This window comes from Littorina saxatilis, linkage group LG2 (genome assembly GCF_037325665.1).
Source record: "Littorina saxatilis isolate snail1 linkage group LG2, US_GU_Lsax_2.0, whole genome shotgun sequence".
Lineage (NCBI taxonomy): Eukaryota > Metazoa > Mollusca > Gastropoda > Littorinimorpha > Littorinidae > Littorina > Littorina saxatilis.
Window position 1 is genome coordinate 96,627,517 of NC_090246.1, and position 22,203 is coordinate 96,649,719.

The 22,203-nt window shown below is 43.4% G+C and overlaps 1 protein-coding gene and 2 long non-coding RNA genes across 3 annotated transcripts in view; 2 read left to right on the forward strand and 1 right to left on the reverse strand.

Moving 5' to 3' along the window:
• The first annotated feature begins 801 nt into the window (after nucleotides 1-801).
• LOC138955008 (sodium/calcium exchanger Calx-like) overlaps nucleotides 802-22,203 on the forward strand; it is a 91,847-nt gene continuing 70,445 nt past the window's right edge. The window contains exons 1-4 of the mRNA XM_070326736.1: nucleotides 802-879; nucleotides 4,015-4,377; nucleotides 5,121-5,367; nucleotides 8,001-8,189. Of these exons, the coding sequence (XP_070182837.1) occupies nucleotides 4,090-4,377; nucleotides 5,121-5,367; nucleotides 8,001-8,189 (724 nt within the window). The 5' untranslated portion in view covers nucleotides 802-879; nucleotides 4,015-4,089. The remainder of the gene's footprint in view (nucleotides 880-4,014; nucleotides 4,378-5,120; nucleotides 5,368-8,000; nucleotides 8,190-22,203) is intronic.
• LOC138960250 (uncharacterized) lies at nucleotides 14,168-16,337 on the forward strand. Its single transcript, XR_011453927.1, has 3 exons — nucleotides 14,168-14,316; nucleotides 15,458-15,632; nucleotides 16,200-16,337. It is a non-coding gene; the product is annotated as an uncharacterized lncRNA (long non-coding RNA).
• Nucleotides 16,460-20,398, reverse strand: LOC138960252 (uncharacterized). Its single transcript, XR_011453928.1, has 3 exons — nucleotides 19,872-20,398; nucleotides 19,122-19,285; nucleotides 16,460-16,597 (listed from the first exon to the last, which is right to left on the reverse strand). It is a non-coding gene; the product is annotated as an uncharacterized lncRNA (long non-coding RNA).

The following is a 22,203-nucleotide window of genomic DNA, read 5'->3' on the forward strand; positions in this document are numbered from 1 at the left end:
ATTGATAGAATGGGTGTATCCGTTTTCTTAGTGCTTGTTTTTTTTAGATACATTGTTTTAATCACTGGAAGAAAAAGCGACTCGCGAAACAGCAAGTAAGCGTTCTGTACAATATTATATAATACACGTATACATGTGTATATACTATCAAGTGTGTTTGTGTGCGTGCGTACGAGTGTGTGTGTGTGGGTTGTGTATGTGAGTGGGGGTGGGTGTGCGTGTGTGTGTGTGTGTGTGTGCGCGCGCGTGTGTGTGTGTGTGTGTGTATATGTGTGTGTGTGTATGTGTGTGTGTGTGTGTGTGTGTCAGAGGGGCTGGGTGTGCGTGCGTGCGTGCGTACGTGCGTGTGTGTGTGCACGCGCGTGATCAGATGGTATTTGTTGGCATAGTTTGGCGTAAATGTATAAGTTTTAAAATTAAAGCGTGCAGAATTTTCGGCTCACTATGATACATGTGTGACCGCATTATGACAGCATTCTCTAGCTCTAGCAAAATGAACTAGAATACAATACTTTACTTTACTTTATTTGGTGTTTAACGTCGTTTTCAACCACGAAGGTTATATCGCGACGAGAACTAGAATACAATGAATCATCACAGCTATAATATATATAGAACACAAACAAATATGGAAAAAAAATAAGCAAAACAAGCCTTCACGTGTTCACCAATATTTCGGCCTCGTGGCCTTCGTCAGGGTGTTCTATAATTAGCTCGCACGATGTTTACAAAATATCCTTTGACGCAATGTCTGTCTATGACGTAATTATACATGACGTAATATGTTTTGCGTGCCGGAATTCCAAAAATGAATAAGACAGTTCTAAACAAGTGGATTGTTGAAGATAATGCAGTGTTGAATACCTGGATGATAACAAGGTGGGTGGGAGATATTGAGGACTTCAATATATAGTAGTACATATCTTAATTTGTTTGTGTTTAGAAGAGATCTACGACGAAAGACAAGCCACTGAAGTAGGCTACTTTATAATTCACCAGTACATGTAGGCCTAGTTCATTTCCTCTGCTTATCGCACCTGCCACCTTGCCAATTAATGCACAGTAGTGTTCCGTGACATTTTAGAACTTGCCAGTTAGTTATGCTCTCTGTGTAAGGGGTTGTTTGCGCAATGTTTTCGTTGTGGTTAGTTTGATGAATATGTAATTTCAGAACTGCTGTTTTGTGTGTTAGCCTACTCTATTGTGCTGTGCAAACGCCGAACAGTGAATAGCAAAAAAGTAATCCATTTGCCTTCTGCGCTTTTATATTAAATAATTACGGTTCCATTTAAGTAGACTAGTAAGCTGCTGGATTTTAGGCCTTTTGATAATTGTGTGTGTGGGCATACGGCGAAAGCGGACACTCCAGAATTTGACCTCAGTTGCGTTCATCATCTTCGTCTTTATTATGGTCGACTTTTTTTTTCTTTTTCTTTTTTTAGCGTTGAAGGAGTACTTTGGTTCACGATGTCGTATCGCAGTTTTGATATGGTAATGGTACATACTCCGCCGTAATCAAGAATCTTGGCAGAAAAAAATTGTGTTGATAATGAAAGAACTGAGAACATGAGCTGACCAGCGTAATAGTTTTTCAACTTGATGGTAGATCGAACCAGTGCATCTATTCTGGCGTCATTCTGATGACGTTGTACTCTCATTTCCTGTTTTCCTTTCTCTTCCACTTGATAAATTTCCCGAAAGAAAACTGAGAGGAAATAAAATATGCCGGGATGCAAAACTGTACGGGTAAAACGTTTCGACTATACTCTTCCAGGGTTTAACCTGGAAGAAAAAGGCGATGGGACATTAATTATCCCCCTCTACCAAATTCTGATGGGACATGGTCGAAGGCAAGAAATGCCAAAGAGGCCTGTACGCGTTTTTCACCAATGATGCAAAATGGTGCAATATGTATGGTGCCAAATTAGCCCCTATTATCCATGTGTGTGTGTGTGTGTGTGTGTGTGTGTGTATGTGTGTGTGTGTGTGTGTGTGTGTGTGTATGTGTGTGTGTGTGTGTGTGTGTGTGTGTGTTTGTTTAGGAATTTCGCAGAAATGTATTTTAAACTACTAGGGATTAACGTCGCCTGTATTTAGGCCCTTAGCTCCCACGGCTGTCGCTACGCTGAGTGAATCAGCAAGTTCACGTGCGCGTGTCGCTGTGAACACAGGCCTGTGCCCACTGCGTCAGTTCGCTGCCAAACTCACGCGAGTGCGCACACAAAAATTCTACCCAGACGCTGTGCGCATCACCATTAGTTGGTCCAAGGTTATTCAGTCAAAAATCGCACTTTGACTCTGATTTTCAGGAGGATGCCCTCTGCTCTGCTCTGCCCGGTCGCTGCGATTTTCCAAGCTTTCAGCCCCCCCCCCCCCCCCCCCCACGCCCCGCCCGACGGCCCCGCCTTCGTGGCCTCGTCCGGCAACCCCCCCTTCTCCCCCTGACCCCCTCGTCCTTCGTGTCAAAAGTTAAGCAGTGCCTGCAGCAGGCAGGTGTTGATCCCAAGCAGTACGCCGGGCACAGTTTCCGCAGAGGGGGTGCTTCCTGGGCTTATCAAGTCGGTCTTCCGATAGAGACAATTCGCCAGATTGGAGACTGGCGCTCATACGCTTGCCTAGCTTACATTGCCATCCCTGGTGATCGGATTGCTTCCGCAATCGCACAGAGGCAGTGCGCTGTCAAAACGTAAAAGGGACATTTTAATCTGTGACAGCGCACTAAAGGGACTTTAAAGGTAGAGTGAGTGAAGTGGATTTGGACAATTGGGCCAAGACAGGATTATCCATCCTGCTGTTGTGGAGTATACTATGTTTTGATATTTATGCGCCACTGTGGGATGTTTATTATGCGCGCAGCAAATCCTCAGGAAAATATGTACATGTCTTTTAATCTCATTTCAAGCGCGACATTTTGCATTATTTTATTATGGTATTTTATTGAAGCATGAATAAAGCTTCCAGTCACCCCCTCATCTTTGAGTGGTCTCCTTTTTGTTTAATAGGAATTTCGCAGAAATGTATTTTAAACTACTAGGGATTAACGTCGCCTGTATTTAGGCCCTTAGCTCCCACGGCTGTCGCTACGCTGAGTGAATCAGCAAGTTCACGTGCGCGTGTCGCTGTGAACACAGGCCTGTGCCCACTGCGTCAGTTCGCTGCCAAACTCACGCGAGTGCGCACACAAAAATTTTTTCCCCTCCCTCCCACCCTTTTGAGCTTAGTGTGACTGGATTGCCTTATCCTTTTTTTTAATAATTATGAAGAATTAACTGCCTCTGCATGTATTTTTTTTTATATGCTTGTTTGTTGTATGGTGTTGGTTATGCTTATGTTACAAGAAAGAAATAATTATGTGCGTGTGTCTGAGTATTAATTCGTTGTGTGTGGTTGTTGTTTTTCCTTTGTGTTTTTTTTAGCGCGTATGTTTGTGTGGGCCAAGACAGGATTATCCATCCTGCTGTTGTGGAGTATACTATGTTTTGATATTTATGCGCCACTGTGGGATGTTTATTATGCGCGCAGCAAATCCTCAGGAAAATATGTACATGTCTTTTAATCTCATTTCAAGCGCGACATTTTGCATTATTTTATTATGGTATTTTATTGAAGCATGAATAAAGCTTCCAGTCACCCCCTCATCTTTGAGTGGTCTCCTTTTTGTTTAATGTTTGTTTGTTTGTTTGCTTAACGCCCAGCCGACCACGAAGGGCCATATCAGGGCGGTGTGTGTGTGTGTTTGTGTGTGTGTTTGTGTGTGTGTGTAATCCGATGTAAAGTGTACATTTTGTGGCGTAGTGGTACGTAATCTCAATGCGCCCTTTGACGCACTGAAGGGAATTGTGATGGGACATTTTCAGATTTAATGCGCCAGTGGCGCAGGGCGCACTAGTAAATGAAACCCTGCTCTTCAGTTTACAATATTTTCTTCCTCTTCCCAACCTACAGTGCAGAAGACAATTACGCTCAACACTACGAGAGCCATCCTGAATCTCACATCTTCCTTCGTATTTTCAGGCAATCCCCGAACTCACACTCACGGTGAGCTGAGCACTCCTTCCTCGCAGATCGCTTCTGCAATCAACTCCCACCATGTCTAACGCGACCAACATTACCATCGCCACGACGCCTTACCCGATCTTCGACCCCTACGACTACCCTTGCAATGAAGGAATTCTCCTGCCAGTGATCAGCGAGTACACGTGGTCCGCAGGGGCCCGATGTTTCCTCTACCTGCTGGGTCTGCTGTGGTGCTTCCTGGCCGTGGCCATCGTCGCCGACATCTTCATGTGCTCCATCGAGCGCATCACCAGCAAGACTAGGATCGTGCGCATGCCCGACAACAACTCGCCTGGGGGCTACAGGGAGCTGGAAGTCAAGGTAGGCCATCTCTTGAGATACTGAGAAAGTGTTGTTATTGTTGTTGTTGGTTGTGGTAGTGGTGGTTGTGGTGTTGGCTGTGGTGGTGGTGGCTTAGTGGTGGATCGTTTCTGATGGCAACAGGGAGCTGGAACTCAAGGTAGGCCACCTCATGAGATAGTGAGAAAGTGTTGTTGTTATTATTGTTTTGGTATCCTTATACCCGTTATTGAATTACTGTGTAGCCAATCTTCATTACTTGTGCTGGGTACCTCTGTCCCAGAGACTCTGCTGTTGGGTCAACTTTTTATCATTATCCCCAGGTATGGAACAACACTGTAGCCAACCTCTCGCTGCTGGCTCTGAGTACCTCAGTCCCAAAGATGCAGCTTTTTGCTGCAATCGGTGATTGAGATCTGCAGCAACAGCTTCTATTACAAACACCTCAGTCTGTTTTCTTTTTCATTTTTACCAGGTCTGGAACGACACGGTAGCCAATCTCAGCATTACTTGTGCTGGGTACCTCAGTCACATAGAGGCTGCTCTCGGCGATTGAGATCAGTGCAGCAACAGTTTCTATTACACACCCCTCAGTCAGCTTGCTTTATCAGTATTACCAGGTTTGGAACGACACGGTAGCCAAGCTGTCGCTGCTGGCACGGGGTACCTCAGCGCCAGAGATTTTGCTGTCGGCGATTGAAATAAGTGCAGCAACAGTTTCTATTACACACACCTCAGTCAGCTTGCTTTATCACTTTTATCAGGTTTGGAACGACACGGTAGCCAACCTGTCGCTGCTGGCACTGGGCACCTCAGCGCCAGAGATTATGCTGTCCGTGATCGAGATCGTCGGCAACAACTTTGTGGCCGGAGAGCTGGGCCCTGGAACCATCGTGGGGTCAGCGGCCTTCAACCTGCTGGTCATCTCGGCCATCTGTATTGTGGCCATCCCCGAGGGGGACACGCGTCGCATCACCAATGTCAAGGTCTTTGGTGTCACTGCCACCATTGGTAGGTTGCTTGGAGAGGAGAGAGGGCGGGGTTGTTGTTTTTTGTTTTGATACAAGATACATGTACAAGAAATTTTATTGTCCTCATCAATACAAGGAAATTTGGCATGTGTGTGGCAAGACATAATACACTGATACATAGACATTTACAAAGCAACAACTGAAGTTCAATATCAGCACACCCTTACGCACACATACCCACTACTTCAGACACACAGGCTACATGTGCCCCTCGGACGTACGCAACCCACAATTCACCCAGCCATACAACTCCACATGCACTTACTCATTCATGCAGCACTCTAGCGCCCGGCCATGCACAACTCACACACTGGAACCCTCGTACGGCTACATATGACACCCGCACAAACATTACAGCCTCAAACATCGTACTAGATCTACAACTAACAAGCATACATCCACTATCAAACACCGAATACATCATCACACATTACATCATAACATATTGCATTATAACACACGCACAAACATTACAACATCAAACATCGTACTATAATATACAACTAACAAACAATCATACACTATCAAACACCAAATATATCATCGTACATTAAATTACATCATACCCCCCACCCCACCATACATTTACAATCGACACAGAATACATCATCATACATATACATTACATCATAACCCCCATACATACGCAATCAACACATAGTACATCATCATACATTACATTACATCATAATCCCCCCCCCCCCCCCCCCCATCATACAAAGTAAACAGACGTCAACATTTCACTCTTACCCCCCCGCCAATCACACGTCCTCTACTCTACCATCGCTCACACCTACTACACATCACCCGTAGTCCTCCAAGTCACAGTTCACAGCACTCATTGTCCTTCCGCAGTCACAGTTCACATCACCCATAGTCCTCACATCACAGTTCACATCACCCATAGTCCTCACAGTCAAATTTCACAGCACTCAAGTCTATCTAGCATACTGTCACATTCACAGGGACTGGTTGTAGAGTCGTACAGCCATCGGGAGGAACGAGTCCCTCATCCGGTTCGTCCTGGTCCGCCAGCACCTCAAACGGCGTGATGACTCACGCGTGGGCTCGCACGATGCGAGCGCCTGGTGCAGAGGGTGGCGGTCGTCAGAGCGGATCATGCTCAGCTTCTTCAGCGCCACACTCGGGAATCGAGTGCTGAGAGGCTGAAGCTCAGAGCCAATGATGGAGCAATAGAGTGTGTGTGTGTGTGTGTGTGTGTGTGTGTGTGTGTGTGTGTGTGTGTGTGTGTGTGTGTGTGTGTGTGTGTGTGTGTGTGTGTGTGCGTAATGATAGTAGTGAATACTCTTGCTTTATGTCCATGTGACCTTATAAGGAATAAGCCACTCATTAAAAGCAAGAGCATTCACCTTTCCACAACCCATACGAACCCGACAGAGTTATTTCCTGAGTTTGTCTATTGCCCGCCTTAAAGACATTTTAAGACCTCGATTTTTCAGATCTTTTGTTCATACTCTCTGTACATGTACCGCCATTGTAAGACCAGTATAATTCGCGAAGCTGGCCGCACGAAGCTTTAGAACTGAGTTTTCGGTAAAAAGAAGTTTAAAACAAGTCGCGTAAGGCGAAAATACAACATTTAGTCTAGCTGTCGAACTCACAGAATGAAACTGAACGCAATGCAATTTTTCAGCAAGACCGTATACTCGAAGCATCGTCAGTCCAACGCTCATGACAAAGGCAGTGAAATTGACAAGAAGAGCGGGGTAGTAGTTGCGCTGAGAAGGATAGCACGCTTTTCTGTACCACTCTTCGTTTTAACTTTCTGAGCGTGTTTTTAATCCAAGCATATCATATCTATATGTTTTTGGAATCAGGAACCGACAAGGAATAAGATGAAAGTGTTTTTAAATTGATTTGGACAATTTAATTTTGATAATTATTTTTATATTTTTAATTTTTAGAGCTTGGTTTTAATCCAAATATAACATATGTATATGTTTTTAGAATCAGAAAATGATGAAGAATAAGATGAACGTAAATTTGGATCGTTTTATAAAAAAACATTTTTTTACAATTTTCAGATTTTTAATGACCAAAGTCATTAATTAATTGTTAAGCCACCAAGCTGAAATGCAATACCGAAGTCCGGCCTTCGTCGAAGATTGCTTGGCCAAAATTTCAATCAATTTGATTGAAAAATGAAGGTGTGACAGTGCCGCCTCAACTTTTACAAAAAGCCGGATATGACGTCATCAAAGGTATTTATCGAAAAAAAGTAAAACAGTTCGGGGATATCATTCCCAGGAACTCTCATGTAAAATTTCATAAAGATCGGTCCAGTAGTTTGGTCTGAATCGCTTTACACGCACACACACACACACACACACACGCACACACACACACACACACACACACGCACACACACACACACACACACACACACACACACACACACACATACACACATACACCACGACCCTCGTTTCGATTCCCCCTCTATGTTAAAACATTTAGTCAAAACTTGACTAAATGTAAAAAGACTTCGGGCCCAAATTGACGACCGCCTTTGAGCTTCGTGCGGTTAGCTTCGCGAAGAATACTTTTCGTAGTCGACTCCGCCCAATTAGTGGACATGTTTCTCTTGCACAGGTATCCTTGCCTATGTGTGGGTGGCCATCGTGCTGCTAGCAGTGTCCCCCAACGTGGTGGAGATGTGGGAGGCAGTCCTCACCTTCATCTTCTTCCCCCTGCTCATCCTTGTGGCCTACCTGGCGGACAAGAACTTCTGCATCGGCCGCAAAAAACGACAAGATATGGATTTTGTCGGCATCGGAATGAGTGAGTGTTTTGAGATTGAAATGGTTTAAGAAAGGGGTGGGGTGGGCAGAAGAAGTATGTTTAGGAGTATTAACTGGAACAAAAGTGATCCTGGTTGTGAGTGTGTAATGACTGTTGTTGTTGATGTTGCTTTTTTTTTGGGGGGGGGGGATGTTTCCTTCAGTCTATCTATCTGTGTGTGTGTGTGTGTGTGTGTGTGTGTGTGTGTGTGTGTGTGTGTGTGTCTCTCTCTCTCTCTCTCTCTCTCTCTCTCTCTCTCTCTCTCTCTCTCTTCTTTGAATAGTGTTCACCAAAGTGGTGATGACTATGCCGTGTTTATTTCATATTTCCTGACCTTGCTTTAGCTTCCGAATGTAAGCAGATTAATTAACTTTCCCTGCACGCTCATCAGCAAAGCCTGTGTGCAGTATCATCATCATTTCAACACATGCGTGTATTCTGTATTCATGCCCATTTTACAGGAGATGCACATGAAAAGAAAAACATTGCTAAGATTAAGAGTACTTTTGTCCTTCTCTAAGATAATGTGAGGGGGGGGGGGGAAGACAAACGAGTTTGGGTGACGGGTCAGCAATAACAGTTTCTGACCTCTCCTTGCCTTGCTTATATAGAAAGATAGAAGGAAACTATCACGGTCAGATAAGCGTGGGCGGTGGAGTGTTCAGGAGATGATATTGAACAAAAATGGTACCTTTAACATGTGTCAAAGGCCAGTGTGGCGTGTTTTGAATGGTCCGTTGCTAGTACAGTACTTGTAGTTCTATCTGATAAAAAAAGAAAAATGCAGCTGACTTTCAAACACCTTGTGTCTTCTGTGTCATGTGTTTTCTCTAGGAGGGAACATGAGTAAGGCCAAAAAGTTCATCTTCTTTTGTTACTTGTTGTCATTTTGATTGTGCAGTTATTGTTTTCCTTTTTGAATTGAGGTTGAGTAATTCATGTTTCTGTTTGTTTTGTTTACGTTGATTATTGAAACACATGTGTGTGTTTTACTAAAGCGAACAAAAGGTTAACATACGAAGGTAACATTTACGGGTTGGTTCTTTCGCATTTGTTGCATTTTTGGACTCTGGCTCCTAAGTGACTGAGACCGTTGGGAAGACATTTTTATTTGAAACCTTATCCTTGCATTCCTATGCATCAACTTGGAGGACTGCCTTTTACGAATCATGTACACTTTTGGGGGCTCATGTTTATTATTTCTTCTTCTTCTTCTTCTTCTTCTCTCTCGATCAGTCTCTCTCTCTCTCTCTCTCTCTCTCTCTCTCTCTCTCTCTCTCTCTCTCTCTCTCTCTCTCTCTCTCTCTCTCTCTTTGTCTTACGCTCTCTCTCTCTCTCTCTCTCTCTCTCTCTCTCTCTCTCTCTCTCTCTCTCTCTCTCTCTCTCTCTCTCTCTCTCACAGCAGTCTACTGTCCGCCTCTACTACAAAAAGAAAGACGGGGATGACCGGCAGGTGCTGGTCATCACCCTGTACTACACCAACTGCAACGTGCTGGTGCAAGGGGGCGGATGCAGAGACTGGGCCACGGCGGACTTCAAGCGTCTGCAGGAACTAGTCTTCCTCCTGGCCGACAAGCGCCCCTCAAACCTTGAGGTGAAGTCTGCTTGGCAGAACACACAGCAGACCCTTTCTCTCCCCCCCCTTGCGCTGACGACGGTGACAGCACACAGGGAGAAGCTACCAGTGCCGAAGTTCGCGACGGCGCGACATCCCAGGAGGCAGCCAGCGCCAACGACGACGACAGCGCGACACCCCAGTCACCCCCTGCACCACGGCCAGCGTCCCCTGTCAACGAGGAGACGACCAGCGGTGAGCAGCAGGAGGCCGGTGCAGAAACTGATCGCCACGCCGACGTGTCTGTCGCCATAGCGCTTAGCACTGCCCACCACGCTGAGGTCGCCTGCCCAGCAGTTACTGACCCCATTCCTACTGACCACATTTCCCCCGAACTCGTTGATCCCAACTCTCCTGCCCCAAATGCCGACGCCCCCACCACCCCTGCCCTGCCCGAGTCCCCCGCCCCGGCGGACGGTGCTATAGTGCAGGTTTCAGATACTGAGGCTGTGGCGGTTGCTGATGGCGGCGTGGAGCAGATCGACACTGATGCAGTCGGGTAGCAGTCTGATGACACCACTAGCCAAACGGAGGAGGCCCACGTCGACTCTGCTGTCCAGAAGGATAGCAACGACAACGGATTCGTCATCGCCGCCCTGCAGGCCCAGCTGCTAAAACTGAGTGAGGACTTCGAGGATTACAAGGTCCAAACTCAGCGTGGGCAGCTGATGCTCAACCAGGAGAGGGACCAAGCTCTGCAGGAACTGGCGCGGAAGTATCTGCTCCAGGGAGAGCAGCTTACGTCTCTCCAGCGGCAGTGCCAGAGCTTGGAACAGAAGGTGACCAACCTCAAGACCGCCAAGAAGTCCTGCCCTGCACGTAACTCAGCCTCAACCCAGACCCCCATACCCGTTGTAAGCGGCATTGGCCGTTATGCCCATGATCCCAATAACCCCTCCCCCGTCACCCCCGCCAATAACCCTTCTGACCCAGCACAAACCCTCGCCAACAGTTCCCCTGCCCCCTTGCCCCCATCCAACATCGAAAACTCTCCTTCCCAACCCCCTTCTCCCCGTAACCAGCCCCCTGGGTCAAAGGATGAAACGTCGTCGTAGGCCGCAGGCGACAACACCACTACAGACGCCGCCGACTTCAAGCCTGTCCCCGCTGCTCGGCACCCGAAACTGCCTCCCTCAGCCACCACCCTCATCATCGGAGACTCAAATATGAAGAATGTCAACCCAAAGCGGCTGCGTCGTGGTGGCGAGGTGCAGGTCAGAACGCTCAGGGGTGCCAGAGTAGCGGACGTCACCGAAGTCTTCAACAAGACCGTGGATACCGCGACCAACATCTCCAAAGTGGTGCTGCATGTCGGCACCAACAACGTGGCTGCAATCGAGGCGCGGCCCACACTGCTGGACAGTTTTGTTGACGGGTACCGTGCTCTTATTACCAGCGTCAAGAGTAAGGTGCCTGACGCACAGATCGCAATCTCGGCCATCCCACCCCAGAAGCCGTGGAAGAGAATAGTTACTGTTCGTAAAATGAACCAACGACTGGCCGACGTGTGCAAGACCAATGGTACAACCTTCCTCCCTCATGACGCCGTGTGGTCAACTAACAGCGAGGGGAAGGTTGACCCTAGCCTGATCCAGGACAAGGTACATTTCACCGCCAGAGGTTTAGGACTTTACCTCAGAGAGGTCAAGACGTTCCTGTTCGGCAGGAAGAGTGCTAAGACTAATAGAGGCCCGCCTGGGGCCAGTGCGGGTGATAGTGTAACGCAGCTGCAATCGCGTCGTAGTTAGGCTGACGCTTCCTCCCATGCTAATAGGCCTGAAAGTGAAAAGAAAACGGATAAGACGCCGCCCAGTGACATGCACAGAGACCGTGACGATAAGCATGCTGCGCGCTCATCTGAGCAGGAAGTAAAGAGCCACTCGAGTGCTCAGGCAAACAGGGACGGTACTCATAGTCCATCATTGGCACCGCCATTCTCGCCATTTAATCCCTATCTGCCATTTATGCACAACGGCCAACACTTCCCCCAGATGTTTCCGTGGTTCTTTGGCCGCCCGCCCCCCCTCTGGAGCTGGCTGGCCTTCTCCTTACATGTGAAATGCATGAACGATTGCGTGTGTGCGTGAGTTGTGGTACCGTACACGGTACTTTACCATAACTCACCATCAGTTTAGCTATTTCATTATTAATTTGTCTTTTTGTGTCTTCCCCCAACTTTGCATTTTTTTTTTTCCTTTCAGCGACATAAAGAGAACTTTTTTAACTTTTGTTCCACTGTGTGGTAGCCACCAGTGGTGTGACAGGACTTCCTATACTATAGGCCTTTAGCTGGACAAAGTGAATGAACATTAATTGGTTTTGTCTTCACCGTCAAGTTAAACGTTGCATTGTGCTGCTGTGCTGGTCTCTGAGTAGACATTACACATAGCGGTGTTTGAGTTTGTTTTTCTTACCAGTCCTAATTCCGTAATTATTACTTTGTAAGCTTGCACATTTTCCCTTTTACATTATTTTCTGTCGTTTATTTGATTTGGTTGTTCTGTTGGTACTGTGTGTTCTGATTGCATTGTTTCCGGATTGCACTTAGTCTGGTGAAATTAATATTTTGTGTTTTGTATGCAAGACTTATCTTCTTCAAGCATAGATGTAGGGCATACTAATATTTTTCACTTAGGCAACAAAATTCATGAAGTCTATTCTTTGCTTAGCGGACCACCACGCCTCCACCTCCTCGGTCTCACTGAGACCCGACTGAAACTACAATCCGATTCTGACATTTATATCCCTAACTACACTTTTTTGCGTAAAGATGCTACCCGATCGCCACAGACGGGCCTTGGCATATATGTACATAATGACGTAATGCCTTACGTCACCCGGCGTCCGGATCTAGAGACCGAGGCCGTGGAGTGCATGTGGGTTCAGCTTAAGCGTGGTGCTAAAGATTCTACTACACTTATTTGTATCCTGTACAGAAATCCCTCTTGTAACTTTGCCTGATATGATGACTTCGTGCACATGATGGACTTGGTCACAACGACAAACCCAAAGTCTGATTATATTCTTCTAGTGGATTTCAACATTGATTTACTAAAACCACACACGTCATGGGAGTCAACCTCCAATTTATTCGGGCTGCAACAACTGGTTCAACAGCCTACGAGAGTTACTCCCACCTCCTCCACCCTATTAGATCATATCTATACTAATAATGTAGTACGTACGCAAAGTTTCTAACGTACGAATTTCGGATGTCAGTCTCAGTGACCACAGTCCAATCATGTGCAGGTTGTCATGGAGACCACCGAAGCGTACCAAGGCCGAGCATACAACCATTGAATATCGCTCAACTAAGCACTTTGACCAAACTTCCTTTTTGTTCGACTTAAGTAGAGTCAACTTTTCCAGTGTATATAGCTGCGATAATCCCGATACTGCTTTAACTGTTTGGCAAGGTTTATTTATGCCTATTGTGGAAAAACATGCCCCCATTCGAAGGAGGAGAGTTAAACAGAAGACGCAACCCGGTTGGATTACAGCCGACATTATGGAGGCCATGAAAATTAGGGATGAATTAAAGAAAGCTAAACAAATTGACGAGTACAAAATCCACAGAAACAAAATAAGTGTTTTGGTTAAAAACTCGAAGCGCAGATACTTTGAACAGATGATCTCTAATAACTGTGATACGGCGCATCTCTGGCGTGCCATGAACGAGATAACGCTCATGGCGGTGAACAGCGCTATAAAAGAATGTTTTATTATTATTATTATTGTCTTGTCCCTCTTTAAACTCAAGTCAGTCATTAAATTCCCCAGCAGTTGCAAGACAGGTAGAGGTGAGGGGTGCATACTCAAATAACTATGCATAGTACATGTACTATGTACTTTATTAAGTCTATGTTCAGTAGTGATTTAGTGTCAAATACTATGGTCATCTTTGCAGCATGTGTTTGCAACTCTTGAGACTTGAGGTTAATTCTTGAAATCCATATGCACAATATGACAGAAATTCATTTAATGTCAAATGGAAAGATTATTTCATGTCAGACCTGTCAGGATCTTCACTAAGCACTCAGATTTTCTGTCAGATCTGTTGCAAAGCAGTTTTGAGTTTGTGTTTTTCTTTCTTTTTATGCATGTTTATGACTGTATTTAAACCGCAAAATATCAAGTTTAAAGGAAAAGTCCAAGGTTTAGGGTCACTTTTGATATGCTGACCCTCTTAATTTATTAATCACAAATGCATGTGTAAAAATGAACACAGAAGTCCAAAAAGTATACTTTGACTCGTTTGTTGGTTGTTCTGAATCGTTCCATCGCGCGTGCAGTCTTGGCTCATGACCTTGTGCACATTCGTGTGCTACGTCACGAGCCTTGAACAACAAATATGGCCGGCTCAAGCAGTGAGGAAGACAAGTGGAATACGGACCGGTTTTCAACCAGCCTGAGGTTTTAGCGTGCCCGTTTGAGCCTCTTCGTCGTCAAAATGCTGGCGAGGCCACAAGGAACTGCTTGAAACAGAGCCAGCATAAGCGGCAATACGAAATGGTATGTGATTCTCTTTGTTGTGATGTTGACACACTAGTCCGTAGTCGCTACCTCTAGTCTTGCATGCTAGATCGAAGTCAGGTGTGTTTTTCACAGATCAGTTGATGTGCTTCCACAGATCTGTAAGCATGTAAAGATTATGGATTTATGCTATTATTTCAGGCATCTGGTGTTGTTTATTTTCCTATCTTTAATCAAGGATTTCGTCCTTGAACTGCCCAGTTTAGAATAAATGCTTCCACAGTGATGTTCACACGCGACTATCCTTATTTTCTCTTTCTGAGTAATTCTTCAGTCACACAACGAAACATGTAGACATCAAGTTAACATTGCGCAAAGCCTGTTTCTTGCGGACAAAACTGCAATTATCCTGGTATTTTTATTTGCGACAGTAAGACACTACACAGTACATGACATCGACACCACTAAACAGTGAAACTTTTTTGAAATGGCGGTGGGCTGCTTTCATGTGCTAACACTAATAGTGATCCTGACATTTTTCTTGCGAAACGGTCAAAGGGAAGTAATAAATGAATTTAGTTTTTTTTAAACGAGCACACGTGATTTCCGATCTCAAACTAGATCTGAAATCATAAGATTTTCTGAGCAGTGGCGAAACGCTGATGGCGTGATATCGCAAGCCGTTTTGGAAGCAAATAAGCACTGTCAGTGTCAGACATATGCTGAAACACGATTACAGCAGTTCAAACTTTTTGATTATTGATTTTTAGGAGTACGCAATATCGGACAGTCACACTACAAAACGACAATGCGTTAGTGCATAGATCGGTATTCTCAAACGTCACGAACACTGAACAGACAGTACGTTGCTACTATATATTTTACTGTATTAACAAAATCTCACAGTCCCATTAAAAATGTGTGGTGTGTGCCGAAAAGCAACCATATGAGATTCAGTCAGTGGGACCCTGAATCTACCTGGGGTTAAATCGGGTTATTGACTCTCATTGCATGAATTTTTAAACTGAATATATACATGTACTACTGTTCGTGTTGTTTTTGTGATCCACTGCAATTTCTGTGTATACCTTAGAATCTCAAGGTAATTTTTGAACGGGGCATACAGATGATGCATTTTGCCATGATCACAGAGTGATACGTGTATTTTGCTTAATATCAGGTGTCAGTGCAGAAACTCCAAGAGGAAACGAAATTCAAATATCTGGAAAACCTGGATGAGGAGATAGACAGCCTAACAGCACATCCTCCTATGTTTGCTCGGACATATACTACCTTCAAACTGCATACTATCCGTACACACAGGAATATGGACGACTCAACATTGATCAAAATGGGTAAGTAACACAACACAAATGTATGAATGACAAAGAACAAATGTTTATTTTTGAATGTTTTATGTATGTTTTATAACGGACACAAAAGCTCAGCAATGCAATTTCTCTTTTAGAGATTAATAAAGTTATTGTATTGTATTGTATTGTATTGCAAACAGATGATTTCCATTATGATAGATTTATTTATCTGAAAGTAAAATTGACAACAGAGTGTACAATTTGTTTTCAAATACGAAAATATCACATTGGGTTAAAAAACAAAAACCACACATCATATATCATTAAAACTATTCTTTATTTCTAAACACATACATATCAGAATAGTTTATTCATGTAAACATCCTCATTTCGGTTCCTAGTCTATCTGAAATCAAGGTAAGATATGCCAAAAAATAGCGATCACACAGTGCTTCAGCATGAATTTGAAAACCTGCTTTACGTCACATAGACACAGCGTGTCTTATGATTCTATCCACCCTCTCCAAACAAACACGTACACGTTTTCTCTGGTACGAATGTCTTAAAAGCTCAAACTAAGCTGCTGTTTTATTCTGTCTTGCTTTGCAGGAAATACAGGCACGTCGCTTACCCATAACAGGCAGCTGGTGCGCTAGCGAGTGGGGTTTCTAGGCAGAAGCATCAGAGTACCATTACCAACCTGTGCAGTCAAAACAATCAGAAATACTTTCCCAAACGGATGAAGAGTGGGGTTCAAACTCCCTGAGCTACAGAAGGCTGAAATATACTTTTACAAATCGTGTGACTGTGTTGAACTAGTATCTTTGGTTGAACAGATTCCTGCGTGGTTTGAAGATACTGAGTTGTCACGTGGTCCGGCACATGGTTCACATTCTGCAACATTTTGTTCCAGACTTTTTCCACTGTTGGTGTACTTCAGCATCAGGTAGTCAGTCCATGAGCCGGTCAGCATAGCTTGTGTCCAGTATTGTCCGTTTGCCTGTTGCCTGTTGCCTGAAACATGGTTTTGGGAAGTAACTAACGATCTCTGCACACATTTTAACATGTGAATAAGAACAGAAAAGTTTGTCAAAAGTATACATAGTTTAATTTGCATTTACTTCAAGACCAGACTTTCTTCTCGTTCATTATTTCTTCATAAAGATTCTGGAAATTAACAAAAAGTTTCCCCCTATCAAGGCCTCCTAACTTTTTTTTAAATGCAGGTCGGTTTGTTGTCATCTGTGCATTACTACCTCTTGCCATCCGTGCGGTCATTGCCACCAGGTATCTCAACAATCAAACCGTCTATACAGGCTTAAAGGCACGTCCTTTTCCAAAACAGGATTGCTCACTACACAGATCTGCGAAGACTTTTACATAGAAAAAAAACATCTCTTGACTTGAACATATACCAGGAATAAACATCCTGACTGGTTTTTGGAGCTGGATTTTCTAGGGAATGTTTTACACATGTGGCGTTTAAGAAATTAATTCATAAAATTCTACATTCGCAAAGAGAGTACCCATACAGAGTGTTCAGTTCTGGTATTTTTCAAAACGGAAGAATGGCCAAATCCCATGTTTGAACCCAATCGTTTACACGGGAAGGGCTGTCCATTTAAGAGGAGGCATCCATGCCTGGATGAGAAATACACTGATAACACAGAAAAAGCACGAGTTTAACCTGCATATTCACAAAACTGGTTCTGAGGCCCGGCAAAGGGAACACATGTTAGTTATTTTAAGAGAACATCACGAAGACCTAATTATTAAATTAAAGCCTTTCTGCAAGAATGTACATCTTCTATGAATTATATTCTAAAACGCCACATGTGTAATTCATTCCACACACAAAATCCAGCTCCAAGAAGCAGTGAGGCTGTTGATTATTGGTATGTGTTCAAGTCGACAGATGATTTTACCTGTGTAAACTGAGCCTTGGCAGATCTGATATAGTGAGCAAAGACCTGCATTTTTTTAAACGTGTTCAGAGGCCTTAAAATGGTTAAACATTTTGTTTATTTCAAGTAGTCTTTATGAAGAAACAAGAAGGGCAAAGCCCATACGACTCACATGCTTTACACATTTTTCCTACCAAAATACATGTGACCTTGACCCAAGGTCAAGGTCATCCAAGGTCATGCAACACAAAGCTGTTAATTCAAGACATAGGAAGTACAATGGTGCTTATTGGCTCTTTCTACCATGAGATATGGTCACTTTTAGTGGTTCACTACCTTATTTTGGTCACTTTTCATAAGGGTCAAAGTGACCTTGACCTTGATCATATGTGACCAAATGTGTCTCATGATGAAAGCATAACATGTGCCCCACATAATTTTTAAGTTTGAAACAGTTATCTTCCATAGTTCAGGGTCAAGGTCACTTCAAAATATGTATACAATCCAACTTTGAAGAGCTCCTGTGACCTTGACCTTGAAGCAAGGTAAACCAAACTGGTATCAAAAGATGGGGCTTACTTTGCCCTATATATCATATATAGGTGAGGTATTGAACCTCAAAAACTTCAGAGAAAATGGGAAAAATGGGAAAAATAGCTGTTTTTTAGGCAACATTTATGGCCCCTGCGACCTTGACCTTGAAGCAAGGTCAAGATGCTATGTATGTTTGTTGGGCCCTTGTCATCATACACCATCTTGCCAAATTTGGTACTGATAGACTGAATAGTGTCCAAGAAATATCCAACGTTAAAGTTTTCCGGACGTCCGGACGGACGGACGGACGGACGGACGACTCGGGTGAGTACATAGACTCACTTTTGCTTCGCATGTGAGTCAAAAATTAACAATAAGGAAGGCACATATGGGTTGAAATGCAAATTAGATTCCTTTTGGCGAACTTTTTATGTTCTTCTTCACGTGTTACATTATGCGTACGTAGATCGCAAGATATTTTCGAAAAAATTCATGGATAAGCCAATCTGCAAACGGACAAAAATTCACAATATTTATGAAGCCAATAAATTTGACTCAAGAACAAAGCATAAATGTGTTTGAGGTGATGTGCATGGGTATGAATGTTGAATGAGTCCGTCAAAGATACCCTCCATGTCGCCTCACAGTGGAACCTACCATTAACATTATACCACCTTAAATTACCTTGCTCTTTCAAATGTACTGCTTAAACTTCTTGAACATGCAACTCTTGATGTCTACCATAAAGACCATCAGGTCAACAACATACTCGTGAATGTTTTGTTTTGGTCTATAAGTATAATTAAACATTTCAGAAAATACCCTTTTTTATATTATTTATTCGGAAGCATACTGACTTTATTTGAAACTACTTCGACAGATATAGTTTTGCAGGTTGACGGGAGGTGAGTTACGAAAGAAATTCAATCAATGTCGCTCAGCACAGAAAGCATAAACGATTAACATGAGTAGAAATGAACTTGTACTTGTTTTCAAAATGGATTATTTGGATGGTATCTGTCAAAGACACTTTCTCGTTTTTTTGCAAAGCTAGAATAAGGCACTAATTTTCAAAACAAAACAAAAATCTTACGATGAATGGCACGTTGGTTTTCTCCTGTGGTGATTCTGGACGGTAGGAACAGGACTGGTCAACAGTTGCGTTGTGATCACGGAGAACCGGGAAATCTGGAATGGTCACGGTGTCAGTGTCTAGTGACCTGTTCTGACCAGTGGCCGTGAGTGATGATGAAAGGTCTGGAAGTAAAAGAAGAGAGAAAATGAGTGTGAGTATAAATCAATTCGAAAGTATGCTTCTGATCTATACAGTACATTGAACATTTGGACACCCTCTGGAAGTCGTCTGGATGTGTATCCATGTTGTAGCAATTAGACTGGTTTTGCGTCTCTCAGTCAATGCAGAAAGATTAATTCCCTGCACAATTCGTAATCTTCTTGTCTCTAGCATGCAGGTGTCTGTTTATCTTACCGGTTGCACATCCACCAAAAGTTTAGATCTGGTAAAAAATAGCATTAAGCCATGATTCCAGCAAACGCTGCCAATTTCATGAATTGATATCAGGGGATAGTTTGCGACTGAATAGAATAGATAACGTGACAAACGCATTGTCTTACGTGTCCACAACCCTGACTACTTTTTACTCTTGCTCTTAGCTCAGCTCAGACCGTTCTGTAACTCTGTAGATCTAGCCTGTGGTGCATCTGTACTCCAGCGAATATCAGCTGGACCCAGACACACTGTTCTGCACCAATTCGTATTCGCTGCGCAGCAAAACAATGTTTACGTGTATGCATGAAAATAAAAGCATACATGTACTCTGACCTTCAACGCATTCCTTCTTGTGAGATAATCCGCTGTTCGTATGTCGCCTCGGAGTTTCGATGGCTCGTCGACTGTACCAGCCTGGCGTAATGCTCCCCTCTCCGGACTTTTATGAAGGGAAGACACTGCCAGTGGTCAAAACATTTGTTTCAGGGATGAAACGCCAACTTTTGTGCTGCAGAAAAATGGCGAAATCTGTGCCCAGAAAGTGCCTGACACTTTGAAATCTGCACGCTTGTGCTGCACACATCTCTTCCATTTCCACAAGAGACTCAGAGTTTTGTGAGGGAAAGTGTGCTATGAAATGCCTGGGAACATTGACGAGTTGTTGCAGTTTGCGGCTGCCCTCCACCGAGGCATTCTTTTCGGGCATACAGTGGTGACTTTTCTGTGTGAAAATCAAGCTGGTACTAGTGGTAGAATCAACACAATAACTTGTGACGTCACAGTGTACCAACGTCACAGTGTACCAAAAATCACGTGACCACTACTTGACCCCAGGCGACTTGTCTTGGTTAGCCTTGCAACACTAAATCTGCAACTACAACAACAACATTTTTTTTTCAATTTTTAAAATATTTTTCCAGAGATGTTTGAAACATTTGGCATTCGATTTTCAAGTTTTGGGGGATATTTAAAAACCTTGGACTTTTCCTTTAAAGTCTCACTTTGTTTTCGAACAGAAAATGGCAAATCTCGATCACTACCGACAGTGATGAGTGCATGAACATCATTTAGAAATCGATCTTATGTACAAGCTTCATTTATGAGTGCATATTATTGCAAATGACAAAATGCATGGCATTGAAGAACATTGCTAAAAACATTACACAAAAATCGTATTCTATAAAAATAATGCTCAAATGCTCTAGATGGTCCAAGTATTTGCAGTCATATTTCAGTGTTTGTATGTCTGCTTTGCGTCGGCAGGGGTCACACACTTGTCCCTCACTAGCTTGAACCCGACAGTTGTACTACTGATCGGAATGCGATTCAGTATGTTTCTTCCTCTCTCTTCCTGCATATTGGTTTACAGATGACTCAGGGTGAGTTTAGGAGACATTCAACTAGCTCTTACATACAACGCAATGATCTGTGTTTATTGCTAAAGAAGCGGGGACCATGCACACCCGCCTGAAAGGTTGAACACTGCGCTCTCAGCTGCACGAACAATAAAAATTGCTCCCTTGCTGCTGTATGCCCTGTCAGGATCAAGATCTCGGAAGATCTTTCGGGGGCGGTGCGTTAAGATTAAGAAGGCAAGCAATTTAACCCCCTTTGGAAAAATAACAGTTATTAAGAGTTTGGCGCTGTCTAAGTTAACTCATCTGTTTATGAGTTTACCAGACCCTGATGATAAGTTTTTGTTTGATTTGAATAGGTTATTTTTTTCATTTCTATGGGATGGTAAGAAAGATAGAATAAAGAGAACAACAGCATATCAGTCGTTTGAAGAGGGGGGGGCTTAAAATGGTGGATTTGAAATGCTTTATGTCAGCTCTGAAGATATCATGGTTACAGCGAGTCCTTTGTAGTGAAGGAAAAGTAACTAAACTTCTACAAGCTCTGTGTCCACTTGTGCATAACATTCACAAGAGAGGAGGTGAGTTTGGAAACATATTGATGCAAAGAGTTCAGAATCCTTTCTGGAGAGATGTTTTCAAACATTATAAGCATTTTGCATGCAAATGTGTCCCCATCTCCTTGAGTGATTTTGCTTCAGAGCGTCTGTATTATAATGTACATATTTGCATAGATAAAAAGGTTATTTTTAACAGGAATTGGATGGAAAACGGCATTATTACAGTCGGTCACTTGATGAGAGCCGATGGGTTTTTGTCATATAACGATTTTAAATTGAAACATCCAAATTTACAACTGAATTTTGTTTTTTTCGAGGGCGTTATCCGCTCAGTTAAGAATTTTCATAAAAGATTAAAGTTGGATGCAGTTTTAAACAATGTTTTTCATATTGGTGATGATGTTGTATGGAAACAAATAGTAGTAAAACATACATCTTGTGAAAAATGATGGCAATCTACAGTGCATGGAAAAATGGTCTAATTTATTGAATTTTGATGTAAATGTTACAAAGGTGTTTTTGACAATAAGGCGAACTACACAAGACACATACCTGAGGTGGTTCCAATATAGAATACTACATAGAATTTTCCCCACTCAACGCCTGTTATTTTTGATGAACATTTCTGACACATCACTATGTAGCTTTTGTACACAGGAAGAGGAAACCTTAGAACATTTGTTTTGGGAGTGCACAAGAGTTAAGCTTTTTTGGTCTGATTTCACAGAATGGTTATGCCTAAATTTAACA